The sequence below is a fragment of the Notamacropus eugenii genome, chromosome 7 (genome assembly GCF_028372415.1).
Source record: "Notamacropus eugenii isolate mMacEug1 chromosome 7, mMacEug1.pri_v2, whole genome shotgun sequence".
Classification (NCBI taxonomy): Eukaryota; Metazoa; Chordata; class Mammalia; order Diprotodontia; family Macropodidae; genus Notamacropus; species Notamacropus eugenii.
The window spans coordinates 48340981-48364868 of record NC_092878.1 but is presented as its reverse complement, the minus strand read 5'-3'; the positions used below and the strand labels follow the sequence as shown (position 1 = coordinate 48364868).

General features: G+C 36.6%; 1 protein-coding gene across 7 annotated transcripts in view; it reads right to left on the bottom strand.

Annotated features, from left to right (window-relative positions):
* NUBPL (NUBP iron-sulfur cluster assembly factor, mitochondrial) overlaps positions 1–23888 on the bottom strand; it is a 324405-nt gene that overhangs the window by 246478 nt on the left and 54039 nt on the right. For all 7 annotated transcript variants that reach the window (XM_072623391.1, XM_072623388.1, XM_072623390.1 and 4 more), the window contains one exon: positions 10515–10605. In XM_072623391.1, coding sequence (XP_072479492.1) covers positions 10515–10605 — 91 coding nt within the window. The remainder of the gene's footprint in view (positions 1–10514; positions 10606–23888) is intronic.

Here is a 23888-nt window from a genome sequence, read left to right as displayed (position 1 = left end):
AGTATCTCTCCAAAACCAAAAGCAAGCATTATCTCTAATGGGGATATACTAGAAATTTTCCAGTAAGATCAGGGGTGAAGCAAGAATATCCATTATCACCAATATTATTCAGTATTATACTAGAAATGCTAGCTATAGCAACAAGACAAGAAAAAGAAATTGAAGGAATATACAAAGCAATGAGGAAACAAAACTATCGTTGCAGATGATATGACAGTTTACTTAGAGAATCCTATTAGGGAGAGGCAACTGAAAAACTAACGGAAACACAATTTCAGCAAATAAATCCATTTCATAAAATAAACCCACATCAAGTCATGAGTACATTGAATACTGCCAACAAAACCTAGGAAGAAGAAATAGAGAAAATCCATTTAAAATAACTATGGACAATATAAAATACTTGGGAGTTGACCTGCCAACACACAAATAAGAATTTTATAAACACATTCACAAAACTCTATGCAAATAAAGAATGATCTTCATACAAATAAAAAACTGTTATTCAGTCATTTTTCAGTAATGTCCAACTCTAGGACCCCATTTTGGCATTTTCTTGGCAAAGATAACGAAGTGGCTTGCATTGCCTTCTCTAGCTTATTTTACAGATGAGGAAACTAAGGCAAACTGAGTCAAACAGCAAGTGTCTAAAGCCAGATTTGAACTCAGAAAGACAAGTCTTCTTGATTCCAGGTCCCCTACTCTATTCACTGCACCACCTCACTAGCCCTCTAAATAACTGGAGAAATATTAATTCCTCAGGTGTCAGCTGAGTTAATATAATTTTATAATGACAATACTACCTAAATTTATTTACTTCTTCAGTGCCATATCAATCAAGTTAACAAAGAATTATAGAGCTAAAAAAAAAAACTTAAAACTCATCTAAAGGAACAGTGTCCAGAATATCAAGAGAATCAAATGGAAAAAAGAATGGGAAGGGGCCTGAGCAAACTGGATCACAAAGCTGTAATCATCAAAACAATTTGGTATTACATAAAAAACAAAGAGGTTGATCAAACTGATAAGTTATATAAAATACAGAAGCAAATGAGCAAAGCAGCCTAATGCTTGATAAAATCCCAGCTATTTGAACAAAAACTCATTGTTTAACAAAACTGTTCAGAATCCTGGAAAGTAGCAGAGACCAATATCTTATACCACAGACCAAAATAAGCTCAAAATAGGTACATGATTTAGACATAAAGGGTAATATTATAAGCAAATTAATAAAACATGGAAGAAATTATTTGGCAGGCCTATGGATAGGTGAAGCAATCATAAACATACAAGAGATAAAAAAGTTCATAGAAAGTGAAATGGACAATTCTTATTACAAAAAATTAAAAAGTTTTCACACAAAACAAACGAAACTAAAAAAAGAAGAAAAGCAAGAAATTAGGGGAAAAATATTTCCAACAAGTTCCCTGATAAAGGTCTCATTTCAAAAGTATATAGGGAACGGAGTCAAATTTATAAGAATAAGAGCCATTGTTCAACTGGTAAATGGTTAAAGGATACAAATATGCAGTTTTCAGAGGAAAAAAATCAAAACTGTCAATAGTCATATAAAAATGCTTCTAAAACACTCATAATTAAAGAAGTACAAATTAAAAGAACTCTGTGTACAAGACATCTAATTGCACTCATCAGCTTGACTAAAATTACAAAAAGAGAAAATGACAAAAGCTAGAAGGGATATGAGAAAATAGGCATACTACTACTGTTGGTAGAGCTATAAACTATGCCCAAAAAACTACTAAACCATGCGTACCTTTTAACCTAGTGATACCCCTAGGAAGTCTATAAAATATTTATAGCATTTCTTTTTTGTAGTAGCAAAAGACTGGAAACTGAGGAGAAACCCATCAATTGAGGAATGGCTGAACAGCTACATGGTACACGAATGTCAAAGAACACTATTATTCTGTAAGAAATCTTAGAGGATGGTTTCAGAAAAACTTAGGAAGACTTACACAAATTGATGCAAATTAAAGTAAGTAGAAACAAAAGAACAATTAATTTATACAGTAATAATATTGTAAAGACAATCAACTATGAAAAACACAGTAACTCGGATCAGTACAAGAATCAACCGCAATTTCAAAGGATTCATGATGGAATGTTATCTGTCTCCAGAAAGAGGATTGATGGACTCAGATTGCAGATTGAAGCATATTTCTTCTACTTCTTTGTTTTCTTTTTTTTTTTTTCTTGGAACTTGGCTAGGGGGGCAATCTGTTTTGCAGGTCTATATCGATTTGTAATGGGTTTTATTTTTCTTGCTTTCTCAATGCTTTAGGGAGGCAGAGAGAATTTGAAACTGAAAATCAAATTGAATACAAATGAATAAACAAATAAATCATAGCCCTATTTATTATATGACTATAGGGAAGTCATTTAACCTCTTGGGGTCTCAGTTTCCTCAACTATAAAATGAAGGAATTAGATCATATGATCTTTACGATTCCTTTGAGTTCTAGATTCTGCTTCTTTGAAAATGGACACACTAAATCCAGATATACACAACAACAAAAAAAAAAACAACAACTTAATCAGAATTCAAACACACAGTACAAGACAGAACTGGGAGATGGAGTATTGTGTACAGGGGGCAGTAAGAAGGACAATTTGCCTAAACTGAAGTGTGCATGAAGAGGAATAATCTACAACAAAGCAGAAAAGGTAGGTTAGAGACAGGTTGTGAAGGGCTTCAAGTGTCAAACAAGACATAGATGATCTTAGATGCAATCAAGAGCCTCTCTGCTGTTTACTGAATAGAAGAAAACCATGGTTAGAACTGTGTATTATGAAAATTACTCTGGCAACTGAGGGAAGGATGAACTGGAGAGGGCAAACACTTGAAGATAAGAGATCAATTAGGAGGTTATTGTAATAGTCCAGGCAAGAGTTGATAGGGGAAATTAGGGTGGTGGCTACATGAAAGAGAAGGGAAGATAGAGGGAAAAACAATAAAACTTAACAGATCAATAAATTTGTAGGCTGAGTGAAAGTGAGGAGTCAAGGCTGACACCAAGGCTGCAAACCAGGGTAACTAGAAGAATGGTGGTATTCTCAAAAGAATAAGGAGGTTCAAAAGAGAGTTGCATTTAGGAAGAAAGATAATGAATTCAGTTTTGGACATGCTGAGTTTAGGATGTCTAAACTTAACAAGTTAAGGCATCTAATTGGAAGCATCCAATACACAATCGGTGATGTGGGACTGGAGATTGGGAGAGAGAATTGGGCTGAACAGGGATCTGAGAATTATTCACACAGAAATAATAATTGTCAGGGATTCCCAGGTAGTCTCAGTCACAGAGAGTTGAAAGGAGCTGATTCAGGGGATCAGATTATTAGCCTAGCCATGCCAGAAAACTGAACCACTATTACCTGAACTGTCTTAGGAAGAGTCTGAAGATTACTTGGCAAGATAAAGTACTGGACATTGAGATCCTCTCTCGAGCTGAACTGCCAAGCATTCAAACTCTACCACAGACAGTACAACTCCAGTGGATTAGCCGCAGAACCTGAATGCCAAATTTATGGTTACCTGAAAGATTAATAAGAACTCATACAAGGTAAGAGCTCAAAAGAAGTAGGACAAGGACACTTTCAAGGTCTCTTGGAAGAACTTTAGTATCAATTGTGAGACATGGGAGATGCTGGCACAGGACCACCCTGCATGGCATGCCCTCATGAAAGAAGGCTCTGTACTCCATGAGCAAAGCAGAATCTCAGTAGCACAAAGGAAATGAGAGTTGTGCAAATCCAGAAACATCTCTATCCCAAGTGTACAAATAGACTATATGTGCCTGACCTGTGGTAGAGCCTTCTAAGATCATAGTGGACTCATCAGTCACAACCAAACATACCACACCCTGATGCCAACATTGTGATATCATTGGTCTTCAAAAACGAAGGATGAACAGCAATAAATAATGTTAAAAAAAGGCTTGGAGGTTTATGGTGGAATTTGTTTAGGCTGTCTTGGGGAGTATTACGGAGAAATCGTGCTAGGTAGGGTTAAAGAATAAAGGCTATCCTTCAACAAGAAGGATCTGAAAAATGTCAAAGACTTCCTAACAAGGTGGATTAAAAGTCAGAGGCATTCAAAATCAAAACAAGATCTTATCTATATGAGATGTTTCAGTAGTAGTGCTGCCTCATGACAAAATGGTAGACAGAGGAAGAGTGGGGCAACACACCAAATATGGAATTTAGAGCCAGGAAAACATGAATTCCATTTCTGCCTCTGACACTTATGAGCTATGTGATCCTGGGAAATTACCTAAACTTTTCAAGCCATTCCCTCATTTATAAATTGGAAAAGACACTTGTAGTGTCTACCACTTTCTCTTACCTCCCCCTCAAATCCTGCCCCATATCTGATCTGTTGTCAAGGCTTCTCGATTTCATCTCTCAGATACGCCTATTTCTCTCCTCTAATACTGCTACCACTCCAGTGCAGGCCCTACTCACCTCATGCCTGGATTATTTCAATAGCTTTATGGTGAGTCTACCTGCTTCAAGTGTCTCCCCACTCTAGTCCATCTTCCCCTCAGCTGCCAGTCATCTTCCTAAAGCACAGATATGATTATGTCACTTCTCCTATTCAATAAACTTCAGTGGCTCCCCATAATCTCCAGGATCAAATATAAAATCCTCTGACATCCACAGCCCTTAATAATCTGATCCCTCCACACACTTCTTGTCTTCTTACACTTTATACTCCCCTACGTACTATGTGATCTAGTGCTACTGCCCTCCTTGCTATTCCTCAAACAAGACCCTCTCTCAACTCTGGGCATTTTCTCTGGCATGGAACGTTCTCTCTGGCTTCATTCAAGTCTCAGCTATACTCTCATTAAAATTGCCTTTCATGATCCCTCTTAATTCTACCACCTTCCTTGTGTTGATTATTTCCAATTTATCCTAAATACAGCTTCTTTGTATCCTAAGGCCCCATGCGAGTCTGTGACAACAGAGAGAGGAAGCAATTTAATCTGCAGGAACACGACCAGCCACTATAATACAGTTCAAGGAACTATGCTTGAGTTCAATCAACCAGGAAGAGAAAGATCACTATAGAAGGAGAATGATAGAAACGGAAACCTTAGACTCAAAAACCTAGAAGGCCAAAGGAGAAGCCTTTTTCTCTTCTGAAAGGCAGGAAAACAAGTAGAGGGAAATCTCCAGATACACAGGAAGGTAAAATGAAGCACAAAGCCTGAAGCCTTTGAGTATTAGCTTTAAAAAAGGTATGTACCAAAGGACCTAAGTTCCTACATCTGGACATGTGAGTTGGGAACAGATTCCAGAAAGCTGACATAAAAACCCACATGGCCCAACAGGAGTCCCAACAAGAGTCACCAGCTAAAAGAGCTAAAGCAATCTATCATCAAAGACAACACCTGGCAAAACAGGTTGAATAGGAAGAAGGAACATAAAAGAGTAAGACACAGGTTCCTATAATTTGAAGGATTCCTTTTAAAGTCATTGTACGCTTGTAAACATCCCTTTTAACTTAGTATCATATTCTTCTATATATTATTGTACATAGTAATAATCCATCAAAAAAACTTAAAGGAAAGGAAAAAGGATCATTTTAAGGGATCTAGGTAAAGAATCAACAAGTCTTTTAATTAAAAAAATTGCTGTCTCCTCTCTGATATCTTAAGCTAAATGGTGGTGATCTTAGAAAACAGAGAAGTGAGAATACTGAGAAAAAAGTCATAAAAGAGGAAATCGATTTTGGGACTTATGAGACTACTCAGTGTCAAAGGCCCATAATGTCACATGTTGATTCTCTTAAGAGAACAGAGCTTTATATATTTACTACATCTTGTCTCTGAATCACAAGTGCAATGGAGATTGTAAACAGTTCCAAGGGAGAGAATGTTTTGTGAGTGATGAGAAAAATAATGCACGAGAGACAGGGAAGAATGACACAAATGTGAATAATCGAAGTCTGATCACATCCCTTCCATAAAGGCCACACTAATAATTAGAAATATTCAGTGACCCATCTACTGCGCAAGGAATGAGTCCTTCAGGGCCACAACGCTGCTAAGAGTCACAAACTTTCTTTCTAGGAAAGCAGATGAAGGGACACCAGCAGAGCAGAGCTATAAGACCAGATGGAAATCACTGCCATCTTAATGCTCTGGAGTCAGCTTCAGGAGATCCCAGCCCTCAGAACTTGTTCTAAAACGTGATCCTTTCACAAAAGGATACCAACCTATTGAGTTAAACTGAGGAATTTTTTCAACTGGAGCAAAAATAAGTGCAGGAAAGAAGGAAGGGAAGCACAAAGGGTAATCTCCACTTAACATCATTATTGTATTAACTGACACCAGAATTTTTTAATTTTTTTTAAACTTTACTATAATTTCTATCCGCACAAATGCACTTAAAAATAATTACAAGCAGATATTATAATTTTGCTTGAAATAAAAATGTTTATGCTACTACATTCTAGTCATCTAGTACCTGTAAATGCACTACTATGTTAGCTGACATGGTTAGTCAATAAGCATTTATTAAGCACCTACTATGTGCCAGGTACTGCACTAAGGCTTGAAGATTTACAAAAGGGGGCAAACGATAGTGCCTGTTCTCAAGGAGCTTACAATCTAATTGGGGAGACAATATGCAAACAAATAAATACAAAGTAACCTATTTATACAGTCTAGTCTTTATTGGTATTCTTAATTTCCAGTCCTCCTAGTATTCTAGTGCTGTCCTAGTTCTCCAAAAATAAGACATTAGAATAAGTTTTTAACCTGGGATCAACGTGGATTTTTTTATTCTGATAACAATATTTAATATTTCATATTTGTACTTTAATAATTCATTTCCTTTTTAATTCTATGTTTTATTTTTTGCACTTTAAAGAATTATTTTGAGAACAGGTCCACAGACTTCACCAGGTTGCCAAGGTGTCCATGACTCAAAAAAAGATTAAGATTCCCTATTTAGAGGAGAGTAGTATGCAAGTGGTTCCAAAAAAAGTTTCTAAATTTATTTTTTCACAGCATTTACAATCTGTCCCTCTCACCACCCTCTCATCCTACTGAACCAAAACAACAACAAAAAATCTTTCACCATAAGCATGTCTACTCTAGCAAAATAAATTTCCACAATGACCATGCTTGAAAATGCATGTCTTTTACTGTACTTCAAGTTCATCATCTCTCTAGGAGGACATAAGTAGTGTATGTATACACATACACACACATGCACATATACACATGTGCATAATATGTGTGTATATATGCGTATATATGCATGTGTGTATATATGTATATGTGATAATGTATATACATGTGTGTATATGTGTGTACATATACACACATATGCATATTATGCATGTGTGTATATATACATGTATGCATATACCTATATACATACACTGTGCTTATACATACATAAATGCATGTAGACATGTACACACATATACACATACATGCATCCATATACACAGATAGATAGATAGATCTTCAATCCTCTAGACTCATGATTTATCACTGCACTGCTCAGAGATGTGGTCTTTAAAAGTTGTTTCGGAAGAAACAATATTAAAAGTGGGTTTCACAGTTATAGAGTAGGTTCGGACAGTAAGGCACTAATAATCATACTGTAAATGACGTTGGCCAAAGCTTAGTTGCAAAGAAGAGATACGAAAAGATACATCCTCCCACTTCTTTAGAGAAAGACTATGGGAAAAGAGATGGCTCCCTTGAGGCAGTGGGGGAAATTTTGAGGGATGTGTTAGGAAAGGTAGATGACATATACTAGAAAATTTAAGTGATGTAAGAGCAAAGGACATTAGTGAAAATTTATTTTTAAAAAGATAGCTGACCAGGACAACCGTGGAGAATATGACCGTATGTTGCACTATCCTCAATAAAAGTACCTAATGTTTAATTTTTAGCAGCCTCTTCCATCTTTTGAAATTTTCTACTTTAATCACTAAGGACATCAAGACACACACTTAAGCAGCAGCACTGAATAGTAATAAAATTTGTAAATACTGTAGAGGTATCCAATCACTGCAGTGCTGTGAAGGATAACAGATACTTCAACAAATAAACACTTTTAGAAAACCTAGTAAACTCTACGGGACACAGCATTCCACTCTCCCCCCACCCCCAAAAAAATACACACACTAGATTAACTAAATTAAATGATATTATCACCATAGCCAAGACAATTCTGTGTCCAATTTTACAACATTCTAGTCTCCATTTCAGTTTCAGGACCATTTGCTCTTTAGTTTTGTAATTTAAAAGTTCATTAGACTACAATCTGAAATTTGAATATACAGTATTTGCTGATGAAGTAAAAAATATTTAACCAATATCATTTGCATTAAAAGGGAGTGAGTTTTACTATTACAGAAGTTAAACGACATTAAATTCCATCAAGTTCAAAAGGGCTCTTCACAATGTAGCTGGTCATCTGCAGCCATTAAAATGTCAGCTTGTGGATGGCATTTTGCATAATATACTTCCTAGGCACTGGCTTGTTCTGCATAACAAGATGGATAAGTGAACAATGTCACCAAGCATGAACAGAACTCCTCAAAACTGAGGCAGTCAAGAGTCTTTAGAACTTAAAATTTTCTTCCATCACAGAAATACACATTTTTTGAAAATCAAATCCAACAACCAATCTATAGCTGAGCAAGGTTAATGTGTGGTTTAAATAAGAAAGATGTGGTATTTCAAAGACAAAGTTAACATGAAAAGAAGAAAAAAAGATACTGAAGGGAAAATTTGAATCCACTAAACCTGAAGAGCTTAATAAATAATAAATCAAAATGAATGAGAAGCAAATGTCAGCAAATTGACATTAGCATAATATTCAGAATCACAACTGACTGATCAAGGGAAAGGCAGATTATAAAGCCTACTGTTCTACCTTTTAAGGTATCAAGCTAAAGGATAGTATAAAATACAGAACTGGCACCCAGCTCATTGTCTACATCCCCCCAAAACCTTCCATTCTGACTTAGAGTTAAGCATTCCTTTAACATCATACTCCACAGAGTCTCTGCGCTGTTAAAATATAATTTACCATATTTGTGTGTATTTTGGTAATAAAGAGAGGATGCCTGGGTCAGTCAGAAGAGGCAAAAATAAAGTGATGTCAGTGATGCCAATTAGTGTTAAAATGTCCAGGTTTCCAATTTGGGGGGATAAATATATGTTTTTCTTTTTTTAACATGCATTCTTCATTCAGCATGCATTAATCATCTCATTTTCTTCCTTGGTCCAAGCAAGGTCAGTTCTTCAATGTTTCAGCACTAAGAGTACTTTACTCTGACTAAGATTTCCAGGACCTTTTCCTTTCCCTTCACAAGAAAGTCTCTTTAATGGCAGCCAATTTGCAAACATCAGATGTAAGATTACAGCTTCAGTAAAACAAGGAGAAAGAAATTAAAGTTCACTTCAAGTCTTTATGTTGGCATAGACTGAACAGAACGGTTTATGAAGAAACTGACACCACGGGCTCCGTTCTGCCATCACTCATGCACTGCATGCACCAGATTTCACATCACTTTAATCAAGAAGCAGACGTAATGAATCTATCATTCAAAGTATGCAAATTCATTATTCCTCCTTTGTGGAAGTTTGACATCTTGGCTCATGTCACACATTCACAAACCAAGTATGCCTTCTAGTAAAAGGACAAAGAGCAAAGAAACTGGAATAAGTTGACTGTTTAAGTTATACCATCTTGCCCTTTTTGAAGCAAGAAAACCGAAAAAAAAAAGTGCCTGCTTGCATTATGAGGTCACTAAGGTCAGTTTTAATAACACAAGATCTTCAATTTCTCTTCATGGTGCTTAAGGGAATCCCAAAGTCTTATAAACAATTCTTTCAGACTAAATATTAATAATCATTCCCAGTAACACAACACATTTTCCCTAAATATGTTTTTAAAACAGATACTAACATACCTCAATAATAAACAATGTTCAATGAACTCTCCATCTGGGACAATAGTAATAATACTACTGCCTATGGACATAGTGAAAATTAGAAAGCTGTCTCTTAAAACCAATTCACTGTCTAACCCCATAAAAATAAAAAGCTCAATTCAAAGTAAATATATACACAAATACATGATCCAATTTAATTTCCAATCAGTTTTTATGTATAAAGAATTCAGTTTCTAAAAAAAATTGTCCATGTTATATTTAATTCAGAAAAAAACACTCATTTTTTCAAATTTCTTATTTCTAAATCATAACATTTTTCTTCATTATTCCTTACATTTGAGAGCTTTTCAAGAAGATATGACTAAAGTATTAAAAGTTCAATCAGAACACAAAGAAATAAATCCTATTTCTACCAAAAAAAAAAAGATTTTTTTTTTTTGAGAAATGCCTTAAAACATAAAGGACAAAAAAACCCATCATATAAATAAATGAATTTAATTTCTCCACAAAGCACATTAAGCACTTCTTATCTGAATGTTCCCTAGCTCTGCCTATCTTTACTTACTCTCTGATAATTCTGGAGCTCCTCGAAGATTCATCATCTTTGGAATTGAAGGGCCATATATGTCCACATCCAGCAAACCAATGGCCTTTGACTGAAAAGGAAAAAATTTGCTATTAAAAAATTCATAATGTAAATCAAAAATAAGATGAGTACATTTTAAACCTGACAACACAAAGAGAAAGGCATAAAATTTGAATGAATGCTCATATCCTATCCTTTCAAAAAACAGAATATTGTAGAAGAACGAATATAAATGCTTTTACAAAGAATTTCTGTTGTTGTTGTTCCTTCTAGAGAACTGCCAACACATGACTCACTGTTTTCCTATTATGGTTTATCTTTATTCCATATATAATCCAAAACAGAAGATGGTCTGTTCCTTATGAACCTGACTTGAGGGCTAAACTACAAATACACAATGTTAAACGTCTATAATTTACATCTTAGAGTAACAATGAAGCTATAAGGAGAATCAGCATGAACTATTTAATTAGAAAATACTTCTAGTGAACTAAAATTTAAAAATAAAAATATCACAAAAGATAATATTGTAAACTAAGACTAGCAGTACAGTGACACAAGAATGATCTTTCATTTTTTACCTGACCTACTTCTTTCCAAACACAAAGCTACTTTTTAAACTACTCTGTGGCTAGATATGGTTTCTAGAAAAAGTGCTGTGAGTTTATATACAGTGATGTAAATATAAGATAAAAATGAAAATAACCACTTGATTTATCTACTAAATTTATTAACAAATTAATTTCCTCCAGCATACTGTATACTGAAACAGCTAAACCAAAAGATGTAATTCCTATTCTTGGCATTGGTCCTTACTCAATACGCTATGTATAGAAAGTCACTAACTTTCCTGAGGCTATTTTCTCTTTTCTAAAATCTAATTTACTGAATATTTACTGATGCCCACTTATGTACAAGGACCTACCAAGGGTAGGGAACCATCTCAATTTACAGAATACGCTGGCAGTAAATGAGAATAAAGCTGATGTATTCAAAGGAAAGTATCGTATAAAACATAAATATGCTTTTCAATGTGACTATCACGTCAAAATCTACTGAGAATCTACTATAAGCAAATCTTTGGACGAGGATACAAAAGTAAGTTGCCCTCAAAAATATTTTAATCTAGTAAAGAAAAAACAAATATGTGCAAAAATAGACTATAAAACATTTGAATCAACAAACATTTATCAAGTGCCTACTTGTGAAAAGCCATTGTGCTAATCTCTGTGAACATAAAGACAGAAATGGAGTACTCCCTAGCTTCAAGGAGCTTACTTTCTACCACAGGAAAAAAAAATTACATTAGATAAGTAAATATGAATTCATCTGATGAGAGTAAAAACATTAATAACAAGGGGGTTCAGGAAAGACTTCACAAATGTGGTCCCTGATATGAACTTTAAAAGGTGATAAGGATCCTAGGAAGCTGAAGTACGAAGATGTCTGTCTAAAAGGAATGGATGATATACTTTGTACAAATATAAAGAGGCTGAGAGGGACAGCTAGATAAGAACGCAAAAGAAGTACAAAATACTAGGAAACTTCAGAAAAGGAAAAAAATAGGGATACTGAAAATGGCTTCACAAAGGGAGTGACAACAGTGTCGAGCCTTAATAAAGTGGAAGAGAAGGTCTTCCAAGAAAAGGAAGCAGCATAAATAATGGCACAGAGCGGGGAAAGCTTAAGATGGGACCTGGAAATGGGAAGTTCCATTTGGCAGAAATAAAAGATAGAAAAGCAGGAATAAGAATGGAATGTTTAACTGGAATCAGACTATGGAAGAAAATTCTAGACTAAAATGTCTGGATTGTGTTTAGTAGGAAATGGAGAGTCGAGGAAGGTTGTTGAGCAAGAGAGCAATGGGAGCGTATGTGTGCATAAAGAAGACTGATCTGGCAGCCGAGTAAAGGACTAAGAACTTGGAGACAAGGAAACAAAGGAAAGGCTGTACGAGGGACGGTGTTGAAAGTGGAGAGGGAAGGATGTGATGGAGAAATATTAGAGGTTAAAAAATAAACTATACTTGGAAACTACTCGATGTGGAAGGAAAGAGAAATGAAAAATGTCTCAGAGTTTGAACCTAAGAGATACAGAGGATGATAAAGGCACCATTCATGGAAACAAGTTAGAAGGAAAAAGAGGTTTTAGAGAAAGTGGAAGTTCAGTTTGGGAAATGCTGAGGTTAAGGTCTTCCAAGTGAAGACATCCAATAGTCAGTTATCTGCAAATGCTGGGTTGGAATCTAGAAGAAATGTCAAGGTAGCAATCATGAATTTGACAAACATCAGTCTGGGGATGACAGAGGAAGCTCTGACAGTGTATTTTATCAGAGAGAATGAATTCAGAAAAGAAACAGTGATATAGCCTTTGAGAATACCCACACTTAGGAGGAAGAAGATTTGAAGAAGGTACAGCCAGAGAGATATGGAGAACAGAACAATTCCACACCCTAAGTCAAGGATAGAAAAAAATGTTGAGGATATTAAAGTGTCAAATGCTACATGGAGGTGAAGAGTGAGAATGGGGAAGAGTCCTTCAATTTGGTGACTAGGAGGGCCCTGACACACCCTGACAAAGTAGTTTCAGTCAAATTGATGGGATGGGAAATAGGACAGTTTACAAGGACAGAGTGAATGAGTTGTGAGAAAATAGAGGCAATGAGTGTTGACTACTCTTTTGGAAAGGATATCAGGAAAAGAAAGAAGAGTCTGTGAGAAAGAGGGATATAGTGGGGTATACAGAAAACTTATTTAGGATAGAAGACACATGACATGTCTGCTGATAAAAGGAAAGGAATCAGTGATCAGGAAGAGACTGCAGAAATAAGAGGGAAGAAAACTGATTGTTAGAGCAAGTTCCCAGAGGAGAAAATGAGAAGGAAAAATTGTAAAGGTATAAATAAGTTTTGACATATGGAGAGGGGGCTCACAATAGATGGTAATTTTTCCAATAAAATAGGAGATGAGATTTAGATCTTATTTAGATCTTTAGATCAAGGTGGGTGTGGAAAAGTTGCTATGGGGAATTTAACAAGAAGTTGATGTGAGATGAATAAAAGGACTGTCAAGCAGTAATAAGGACCTATCTAAGATTAAATAACATAAACCTGTACTCAATCTCAGATTGCATGTTTTCATGACTTTCTCTAGCAATGCTTAGCAGCTCAGGAGCAAATGTTTAAAAAAGGAGGAGTTACCAGAGTTAAAGCTGAAGGATAAGAGAGAAAGGGGACTCCAGAGTACTAATGAGAGCCTCACAGAAACAATTCATCATGGAGTGCAGGCACAGAGAAGCAAGCCAAAAAGACAGAGTTAATGAATTAAAAATGATAACAGAAAGGAGTCAAAAGCACAGTCCTTTGAAGGCAGGCACTGTTTAATTTCTTTTTTACTTTGTATCCCCAGTACCCAGCATAGTGCCATGCACACAGTAAGCATTTAATAAATGTTTGCTGAATTGAATCAAAGGAATGGGATCTACGTGAACAGGCAAGGGGTCGTAGACAGGAAGCAAGGAAGGAAAGTAGGTACGCCTTTATTAGACACTTACCATGTGCTAGGCTAAGCTCTGGAGTTATAGGCAAAAAGGAAAACAGCACCTGCCCTCATGAAGCTTATATTCTAAGGAGGAAAGAAAAGACACAAAAAGGAACTGCAAGGGGGCAGGAAGGGCAAGAAGGTAAAGGATGGTTTTTAGGTCTGGAAATCAGAAACAATGGAAAGGGAGCTTGGCTTGGAACTCTCCACAAAGGGGAGAAACTCGCTATTAGCAGAAGTAGACAGAAGGGAAAATTTCAGAGTTATGAATCCTGAGGGCAAAATAGTCCTAAATAAAAGACTCACTATATCACACAATAAAATCAAGTTAAGAAGAATTTACTAAATTCCTCTACTCTCTTTTTAGAGAATCCTATCTGCCCTTCAGCCTCTCATCTTGAACCTGTGGCCTTGGGCCCTCTAGGTCCTCAAGTGCAGCCTTTTGACTGTATCCAAACTTCACAGAACAAATCCCCTTAAAGAAAGGATTTGTTATGTAAAACTTGGACTCAAGTCTAAAGGCTGCACCCGAGGATCTAGAAGGCCACATGTGGTCTTGAGGCCACAGCTTCCCTACAGCCTAGAAGAAACAAAGAAAGATCAAAACACAGTCTCTGCCCTCAAAGAGCTTACATTCTAGTGGGGCAGATCATGTGCAAACAACTAGGTGGTTACAAGATACATAGAAAGAATGGTTGGAAGATACTCTGAGAGGAGAAAGCATTAGTAGTTAGGAAAACTAAGAAAGGCCTCCAAGAGCAGGTAAGATTTGATTTGACCCAAGGGACATCAGGAAAACTAAGAGGCAGAAGTGAAGAGGTCAAACATATCTGGTATAGAAAATGGGAGATGAAATATCATGTTCAAGGAACTGCAAGTAGGTCAGTATTGCTGGAACAGAGAGCACATGGAGAAGAGTGAAGTATAAGAGCAGAAAGGTAAGACAGATGGGACCAGGTTATAAAGAACTTTAAATGCTAACAAAGGCATTTATCTTTGGTTTATTTTATTTTTACGTTAAACTCCAGGAGACAGGACACTTAATTTTGCATAACTTTTATATAGTATGCACATGGTCATTTAAAAAAAATCTTTGGGGGACAGATACATGACTAAAACAATGGTTCTTTGCTGCCACTGTTAGAAACAAAATATTAAGCTGACTGGATCATAAGACAAAGGTGGCCACAGTACCGACCTATTTTTTTTAAATGGTTTCCAAAAATGTACCTAGTAGGGATCCTAAAAAATCTGTCACTCCATAGATTATCAGCTACTCCAAAGTCAATTAAGAATAGAAAAGTGGGGGTGGAGCCAAGATGGCAGAGTAGAAAGATGCACATACTCTAGCTCTTCCCCCACAGCCCATAAAATACCTGTAAAGAAAGACTCTCAACAAATTCTAGAGCAGCAGAAGCCACAAAACAATGGAATAGAGATTTCCAGAGCAGGGTGACATGGAAGGCCCATGGGAAAGGATTGTCACAGCAGAGCACAGCCCAGCCTTGGTGGCACTGGGAGGAGTAGGCCTCAGGGTGGAATCCCCAGCAGCAGAGGTTCCCAGATCCCTCAACCCACAGGTGCCAAAGACACTTGAAAGGTCAGGGACAGGGCTTTTTCACCTCCATGACAAGGGTGCAGAGTACTCCCCTAACCCCGGCCCCAGACCCATTGTTCCTTTGCTGGAGAGCTCAGCTTAAAGCCCCTGGGGGAACTGAGCACCTGATCTGAATTTCAACCTTGAGCATGGCCAGAGAACAAACTCCTCTTCCTTGATTGTGCTGTCTTGGAGGAACTGAGATCTTACAGGTCCCCAGAGCATACCCTACTCTTGACAAAGGACCCAAATGTCAAGTAACTAGTTGGGAAAATGTCCAAAAAAGGGGAAAAAAAATAAGACTATAGAAGGTTACTTTCTTGGTGAACAGGTATTCTCTCCCATCCTTTCAGATGAGGAAGAACAATGCTTACTATCAGGGGAAGACATAAAAGTCAAGGCTTCTGCATCCAAAACCTCGAAAATCAATATGCAATGGTCCCAGGTCATGGAAGAGCTCAAAAAGGATTTTGAAAATCAAGTTAGAGAGGTGGAGGAAAAATTGGGAAGTGAAATGAGAGGGATGCAAGAAAAGCATGAAAAGAGAGTCAACAGCTTGCTAAAGGAGACCCGAAAAAATGCTGAAGAAAATAACACCTTGAAAAATAGGCTAACTCAACTGGCAAAAGAGGTCCAAAAAGCCAATGAGGAGAAGAAGGCTTTAAAAAGAAGAATTAGCCAAATGGAAAAGGAGGTTCAAAAGCTCACTGAAGAAAATAGTTCTTTAAAAATTAGAAAAGAACAGATGGAAGCTAATGATTTTATGAGAAATCAAGAAATCACAAAACAAAACCAAAAGAATGAAAAAAATGGAAGACAATGTGAAATATCTCACTGGAAAAAAAAACTGAACAGGAAAATAGATCCAGGAGAGACAATTTTAAAATTATGGGACTACCCGAAAGCCATGATCAAAAAAAGAGCCTAGACATCATCTTTCATGAAACTATCAAGGCAAATTGCCCTGATATTCTAGAACCTGAGGGCAAAATAAATATTGAAAGAATCCACCAATCACCTCCTGAAAGAGATCCAAAAAGAGAAACTCCTAGGAATATTGTAGCCAAATTCCAGAGTTCCCAGGTCAAGGAGAAAATACTGCAAGCAGATAGAAAGAAACAATTTGAGTATTGTGGAAATACAATCAGGATAACACAAGATCAAGCTTCTACATTAAGGAATCAAAGGGATTGGAATATGATATTCCAGAAGTCAGAGGAACTGGGATTAAAACCAAGAATCACCTACCAAGCAAAACTGAGTATAATACTTCAGGGGAAAAAATGGTCTTTCAATGAAATAGAGGACTTTCCAAGCATTTTTGATGAAAAGACCAGAGCTGAAAAGAAAATCTGACTTTCAAACACAAGAATCCAAGAGAAGTATGAAAAGGTAAACAGGAAAGAGAAATCACAAGGGACTTACAAAAATTGAACTGTTTACATTCCTACATGAAAAGATAATATTTGTAACTCCTGAAGCTTCTTTTTCTCAGTATCTGGATAGTTGGAGGGATTATACATACATACATACATACACACACACACACACACACACACACACACACACAGCACGCACACAGGATGAGTTGAATACGAAGGGATCATATCTAAAAAAATAAAATTAAGGGGTGAGAGAGGAATATATTGGGAAGAGAAAGGGAGAAATGGAGTAGGGCAAATTATCTCTCATAGAAAAGCCAAGAAAAAGCTTTTTCCAATGGAGAGGCAAAGGGGGGAGGTGAGAGGGAAAAAGTGAAGCTTCCTCTCACCACATTTGACTCAAGGAAGAAATAACAGGCACACTCAATTTGGTATGAAAATCTATCTTACACTGCAGGAAAGTAGGGGAGCAGGGGATAAGCAGGGTGCAGGAGAGGATGGAACGAAGGGCAAATGGGAAGAGGAAGCAATTAGAAGTAAACACTCTTGGGGAGGGACAAGGTCAAAAGATAGAATAGAAGAAATGGGGGGCAGAATAGGATGGAGAGAAATATAGTTAGTCTCACACAACATGACTATTATGGAAGTCATTTGCAAAAAACTACACATATATAGCCTATATTGAATTGCTTGCCTTCTCAGTGGGGATGGGTGGGGAGAGAGGAAGGAAGAGAAGTTGGAACTCAAAGTTTTATGAACAAATGTTGAGAATTGTTTTTGCATACAACTGAGAAATAAGAAATACAGGTGATGAGGTATAGAAATTTATCTTACTCTACAGGACAAGAGAGAAGATGGGGATAAGGGAAGGGAGGGATATTAGAAGGCAGGGCACATTGGTGGAAAGGGCAATCAGAATGCAAGGTGTTTTGGGGTGGAGGGAGGGGAGAGATGGGGAGAGAATTTGGAACTCAAAATTCTGTGGAAATGAATGTTGAAAATTTAAAATAAATAAATAATAGAAAAGTGGTAAGAGTTCAGACTTCTTCCAACTCCTAAATGTTAAGCAAAAATCAAAAAGGAAAGAAAATAAATTGAAGAGGCAGCACACATATATCATTTAACTGAAAAAGATCCTATGAGAATAAATTTCCAAAGAAGTCTTCATGGAAAGTTCCTCATTGATGTTTAAAGGCAGCAATACACCCAGTTTTTATTCTGGAGTGAATTTTGAATTGTTTTTGTTGAGTCTACATTAGTTTCTTAACCTTTTTTGTGTCATGGACCCTTCTGACAGTCTAGCAAAACTTATGGGCCCTTAGAATCATGTTTTTAAACAGATACAATACATAATATTACAAAGGAAACCAATTATACTGAAATAAAGATATAATTTTCTTCTATCCATGTTCAGAGACCCTGTGAAATCTTTCCATGAACCTCAGGGTAAGAAACCCTACTCTATGGCCTCGCAAGACAAAGAACAAAGTAGAGCATTATTTCAAAAATCTTCCCCTTATAAAGTAGTTAGCAAAACCTTTGGAACCAGCCATCTTATATGATTACACAATAAAATCATACTCTAATTACACACTGTGGCATAGAAGTAGTCCTGTGTACTCAAAGGCTATGCTAATGGAACACAGTCTCCAACATATTCTACCAGGGCTTTAAGCATGGGCCTGATGACAGACCAGAACTATTGTCCAAGAAATGGCCTAACTAAATGCTGAAAGATCCACCAGCTGAAGGTTGGCTAGAAGGTAATGAATTATTGTGCCACAGCAATTTATGATACAGGAAAAAAAAATGCTCTTCAGTCTCGTGCTTCCAAAGTGATGGTGGCAGAACTGAAAAAAAGTGGGAAGGGGGCAGGGAATGCTAAGAATCATGTTGTTTTCCAACCATTTACAAACATTAATTTAGCTGTTGATAAGCTTTCTTAACAGTACAACAAAAAATTTAACACACTACTGAAGGAAGTGAACCACAACCACACTGATATACTCCATACTATCAAGTAAAGCAAAATAGAATAGACAGTTGGTTTCACCTTAACAGGCACATGAAAATATGGATTCACAGAATACTTATTCATAAAGCTTTGGAGAGCTTACAGTTAGTGGAAGCAAAAAGGCCAACACAAAGTTAACTGTAGCTTACACAACATTTCAAAAAATTTATAAAGCACAAAAATTCTTTGAAGAATTTGATAAGATCCTCCAAACTAAGTCAATATATCCTTTGGTATTCAGTGAAGTTAACAAAAAGATGGGTGCAAAAAACATTTTTTTACTCAACATCTACAGTATGTGGGAAAGATGGAAAGTTTAGGGAAGACAAGGTCTCTGCCTTTGAGGAAGTCCAAGTCTAGTACATTTAGGGAAATCAACAGATGGAGACAATATGCAATATATGACAAGTGCATAGAATTACAAAACAAAGTTCATGTGGTGTATAAAAAGGGAGGTCATTAGCAAACAAAAGGGTCAAGGAAGGCTAACCCTGATGGATGTATTTCAGTCAAGTGGTATCTTAGGGTACCAATGTGACTTGGGTGATCTCTGAAAGAAAAATAAGGGGGAAGGAAGCATTGTCATAGGCCAGAGAAGGATAAATATCCCAATTTTCAAAAACAGGAAAGGCTCTATATATAGACCACTTAGCATTGCTTTAATACTTGCCAAAATAACAGAACAGATTAAAGAATGGTGAGAAGCAATGTTCACTAGAAGCCAATATGGCTTCATTATGAACAAATTAGAATAACTTTATATCTTTTTAAGGGGGATGGGTTAACTTGACTGGTAAATCAGGGGAATATTTTAGACACTTAGATTTTAGCAAAATATTTGACAGTTTCTCATTGTCCATATGAAGAAAGGATATTAGTATAGTTAGGAAGATTTGGAATTGGTTGAGGATCCAGACTCAAAGAGTAGTCACTGATGTTCAATGTTAATTTGGAAGTTAGGTCTCTAAAGGAGCACTTCTGTCCTTGACTGTGGAATGTTTTTCTCAATTACTTGGATGACAGTGTAAAAGGAATACTTATCATATCTGAGGATAACACTAAACTGAGAAGGATAACTAACACAATGATATCTAAAAAGATTGTTGTTCAGGCTTTATAGTTACATCTGACTCTTCATGAGCCCACTTGGTATTTTCTTGGCAAAGATACTAAAGTAGTTTGCCATTTCCTTCTCCAGCTCATTTTTACAGATGAGCAACTGAGGCAGACAGGGTTAACTGACTTGTCCAGAGTCACAGCGCCAGTAAGTGTCTGAGGTCAGATTTGAACTCAAGAAAAGGTGAGTCTTCCTGACTCCAGGCCCAGCCCTCTATCCACTGCGCCACCTAGCAGCCCCTTCAGCAGACCTAGATAGGACAACATAAACAAAATTAAATTTAATAGGGATAAATATAAATTCAAAGTACCTCCTATGTGTAAGGTACTATAATGGGCACTGAGGATATGTAGACAGAAAGCATTCTCTTCAAGGATTTTATACTCCACTAGCTAAGTATAGAGAAATTCATCACCAAATGTCTGATCATCCACACTAATGTTCTTGGTCACACCAACCCACAAGGATTATCTGTTAAAGCATGAAAACGGAGTGGTCTGCATCAGTGGCAGAAGTTTCCCCACATCAATGAATCAGAGATGTTCAAAGTTTGAAGCTTAAGGAGAAGTCAAAGACTTTTTAAAAAATCCTATAATGTTACAGACAAGAAGTTATCAATCAAACAACAAATAGACTAAATGCCTACTATGTTTTTTTGTTTTGTTTTTTGGGTTTTTTCCCAATTTATTAACTTATTTGTCTTCAGTTTTCAAGATTCACTTGCATAAATTTTAAATTTTCCCACTCCCTCCTAAATGTCTACCATATGCCAAAGACGCTGCTAAGTTGTAGGGGCACAAAAAATGATAATATTAAAAACAACCATGAGAAGAACAACAATAGTAGCCAGTATTTACAGAGCAATCTGACGTTCACAAAGCACTGTACAAATATTATCTAATCTGCACCTCACCACAATTCTGGGAGGTAAGTGTTACTATCATCCCTGTTTCACAGTTGAGAAAACTGAAGCAAACAGAATAAGTGACTTGCCCAGAGTCACATAGGTAATAAATCTCTGGGGCCACATTGGAACTCATCTCTCTGCCTCTAGGTCCAGAGCTCTAGCCTGTGCTACCTATCAGAAATTTTCATTTAAAAAATGAAATAGTCTCTATTCTGAAGAAACTTACATTTAATTGGGTAACTGGGTTCAAAAACTCCACTTTACAAGTATAATACTTCAGAACTATGGCCAGATGATAATTTCTCTGAAAAAGATCAGGGGTTTGGGTAAACTGCAAATTTCCTAACAGTCAATAATATAACATGGCAGCCAAAAAAAAATAATCTAATGCTATTTTATAATTCAGTCAGAGAGGCACAGTGTCCAAAATGAAGCAGATCATAGTTCCAAACTACTATGCCCTGGCCGTACCACTTCTACATTATAGTATTCTGTCCTGGGCATCACATTTTAGTAAAGATCTAGATAAGATGGGTGAAGACAATATAAAGAGGATATCCAGGAAAATGATTATAAAAGGACTGTTGAACATGACTCACCAGGATGATTTGAAAGAGACAATGATGTTTTTATCCTGTAGAAGATTGGAGGGAAGGAAGGGAAGAGACTGGAGTATGACAGCAACCTTCAAGTATTTGGAGGCCATCAGGTGGAAGAAGAATTAAATAAAGGCTGCTTGACCTAAAGGAAAGAACTAAGAGCTATGGGTGGAATTTGCAGAAGAACAGAATTAAGTTCAATAAAAGGGAAAATACAGTAACAATTATAGATGTCCAAAAGAAAAATGAGCTACATCAGAAGGTAAATGGACTTTTTAATCACTAAAAGTTTTCAAGTGAGAGGCCAGATGATCAATCATTAGAGATGCTATTGAAGAAAATTTTGGCTAGGTATGGGTTGGCCTAGGTCCCTCTGAGGAGATACCTTCCAATTCTTAAGATTTCCTAATTATGACATTATGGAGGAGAATAGATAGTAGCACAAGACTGTAATAGGAGTGAGACTGTGATAAAAAGAGTGGTGTGACTATGGAAGCTGAGAGAAAGTTAGTTAATTCAAGAAGTGATTGATTAGTCTGGGTACTGATCTCGGGTAGGCTGGTGTCACACCAAGAAAAAATCTTGATTGAGAGACTAAGAAGAAGCTAGAGGACTCAGCTGCTTCAAGCCCTGAGAGTGAAATTATACAAGGTCCTAGGTCCAATCCCTAGGGTTTATTTCTGGTTCCAATGATGAAGATGATGAAAAAGATTTGGCAGATGTGAATTATGCAAAATGTCATACGGTTCTGAGCAACTAATGGGCACTGAACAGAAAAACAGAATGCCTGAAAGGGGCATGAGAAGAATCAGAGCCAGGGAGTAAGAGACTGCATATCAGTAGGTCTATGTAAGGCAGTCTATCAAATTAGAACATCCATATGTATGTCTTTGACAGGCCCTGAAGAGAGGAAGAGAGAAGAATGGATTGCTTTTGGGAAATGGCATAGTGCTTTCAATGATGTCAAACTACGATCTCCCATAAAAGCCCATTTCTTTAACGCCAACATTCCCTTGGTGCTTCTACATAGCTATGGATTATGGAACACTATGATCTCAGAAAAATTAAAATTACAAATAAACCAAAGAGTGATGGAAAGGCATATATTAGGCATAAGTAGATTGTATATGATGTTACCAAATGATGACTCCTTCAAGACAAGTGGTATAAAAGACGTTATCAAGGACATGGAGGACCAAGAAACAAAATGCACTAATCATACAGTGAGACTGAGAAGCAACAAATGGGACCATATTTGTTTAAAAAGAAAAAATTAAAAGAAGGCCTCCAATGTTTTGGACAGACCCTCTAAAAGGATATATGGGGAAATATGGACCTAAGCTTGACCACTGAGTTGTCCATACCTCACTGGAGTCAACTAGTGTGCTACTGAAAACATATATATAAAGTGAATTTATGTAAAACAAATCATATATAAAGGCAACTTGAAGTGAATCCTTTTGTACAAATAATAGTCTTTTAATTAGAAATGTTAAAGTAAAACCTCCCTGTTATCTATTTGCAAGAAGCAGTAAGGCACAGTTGGAAGGAGTCACAGAATCAGATGTGAACCTTGACTTTGATACTTCTTCAGTTTCCTCACCTGCCAAACAAAAGGAGTTGTACTACATTGCCTTTAAGCTCCCTTCCAGTTCTAACTGGATGATCTTAGGAACCAATTTGAGACATGGAAATAGTTTTCTTAAAGAGAGACACACCTACATGTGTTTCTTAGAGTCAGGATATTACTGTAGGAAACATTCTGAAAAAGGAAATACCTTTCAAGATTTAAAAAAAAAAAATTAAGGAAGTGAGAGTTCCTAGATGATCCTTCCCTGTAACTGTCTTCCATTTCTTTTACCAATTCAGTTACATACTTCATAAAGGAAACAGAGAAGATTCTGACCCTTAAGATTCATACTATAAAATAAATGGTCTTTAAAAACACTTCCTTATACTGAGTCCCAAAAATATCTAAGAATTGTGAATAAAGGACTAAAATAAATAAAATAAAATTGTAAATAAATCACAAGGACTAGCAAGAAAGCTCTAGTCAATTAAAATGTCAGTGTTGGTAATGCATTGCCAAGATCAGGAAGGCATCTCTCCTTTCCCTCGTTAGCATCACCACATCTGCCATTGCTGACCCCCTTCTTTCCTGTATTCTCTCTCGTATCTGTGTTTTTATACACTTCTCA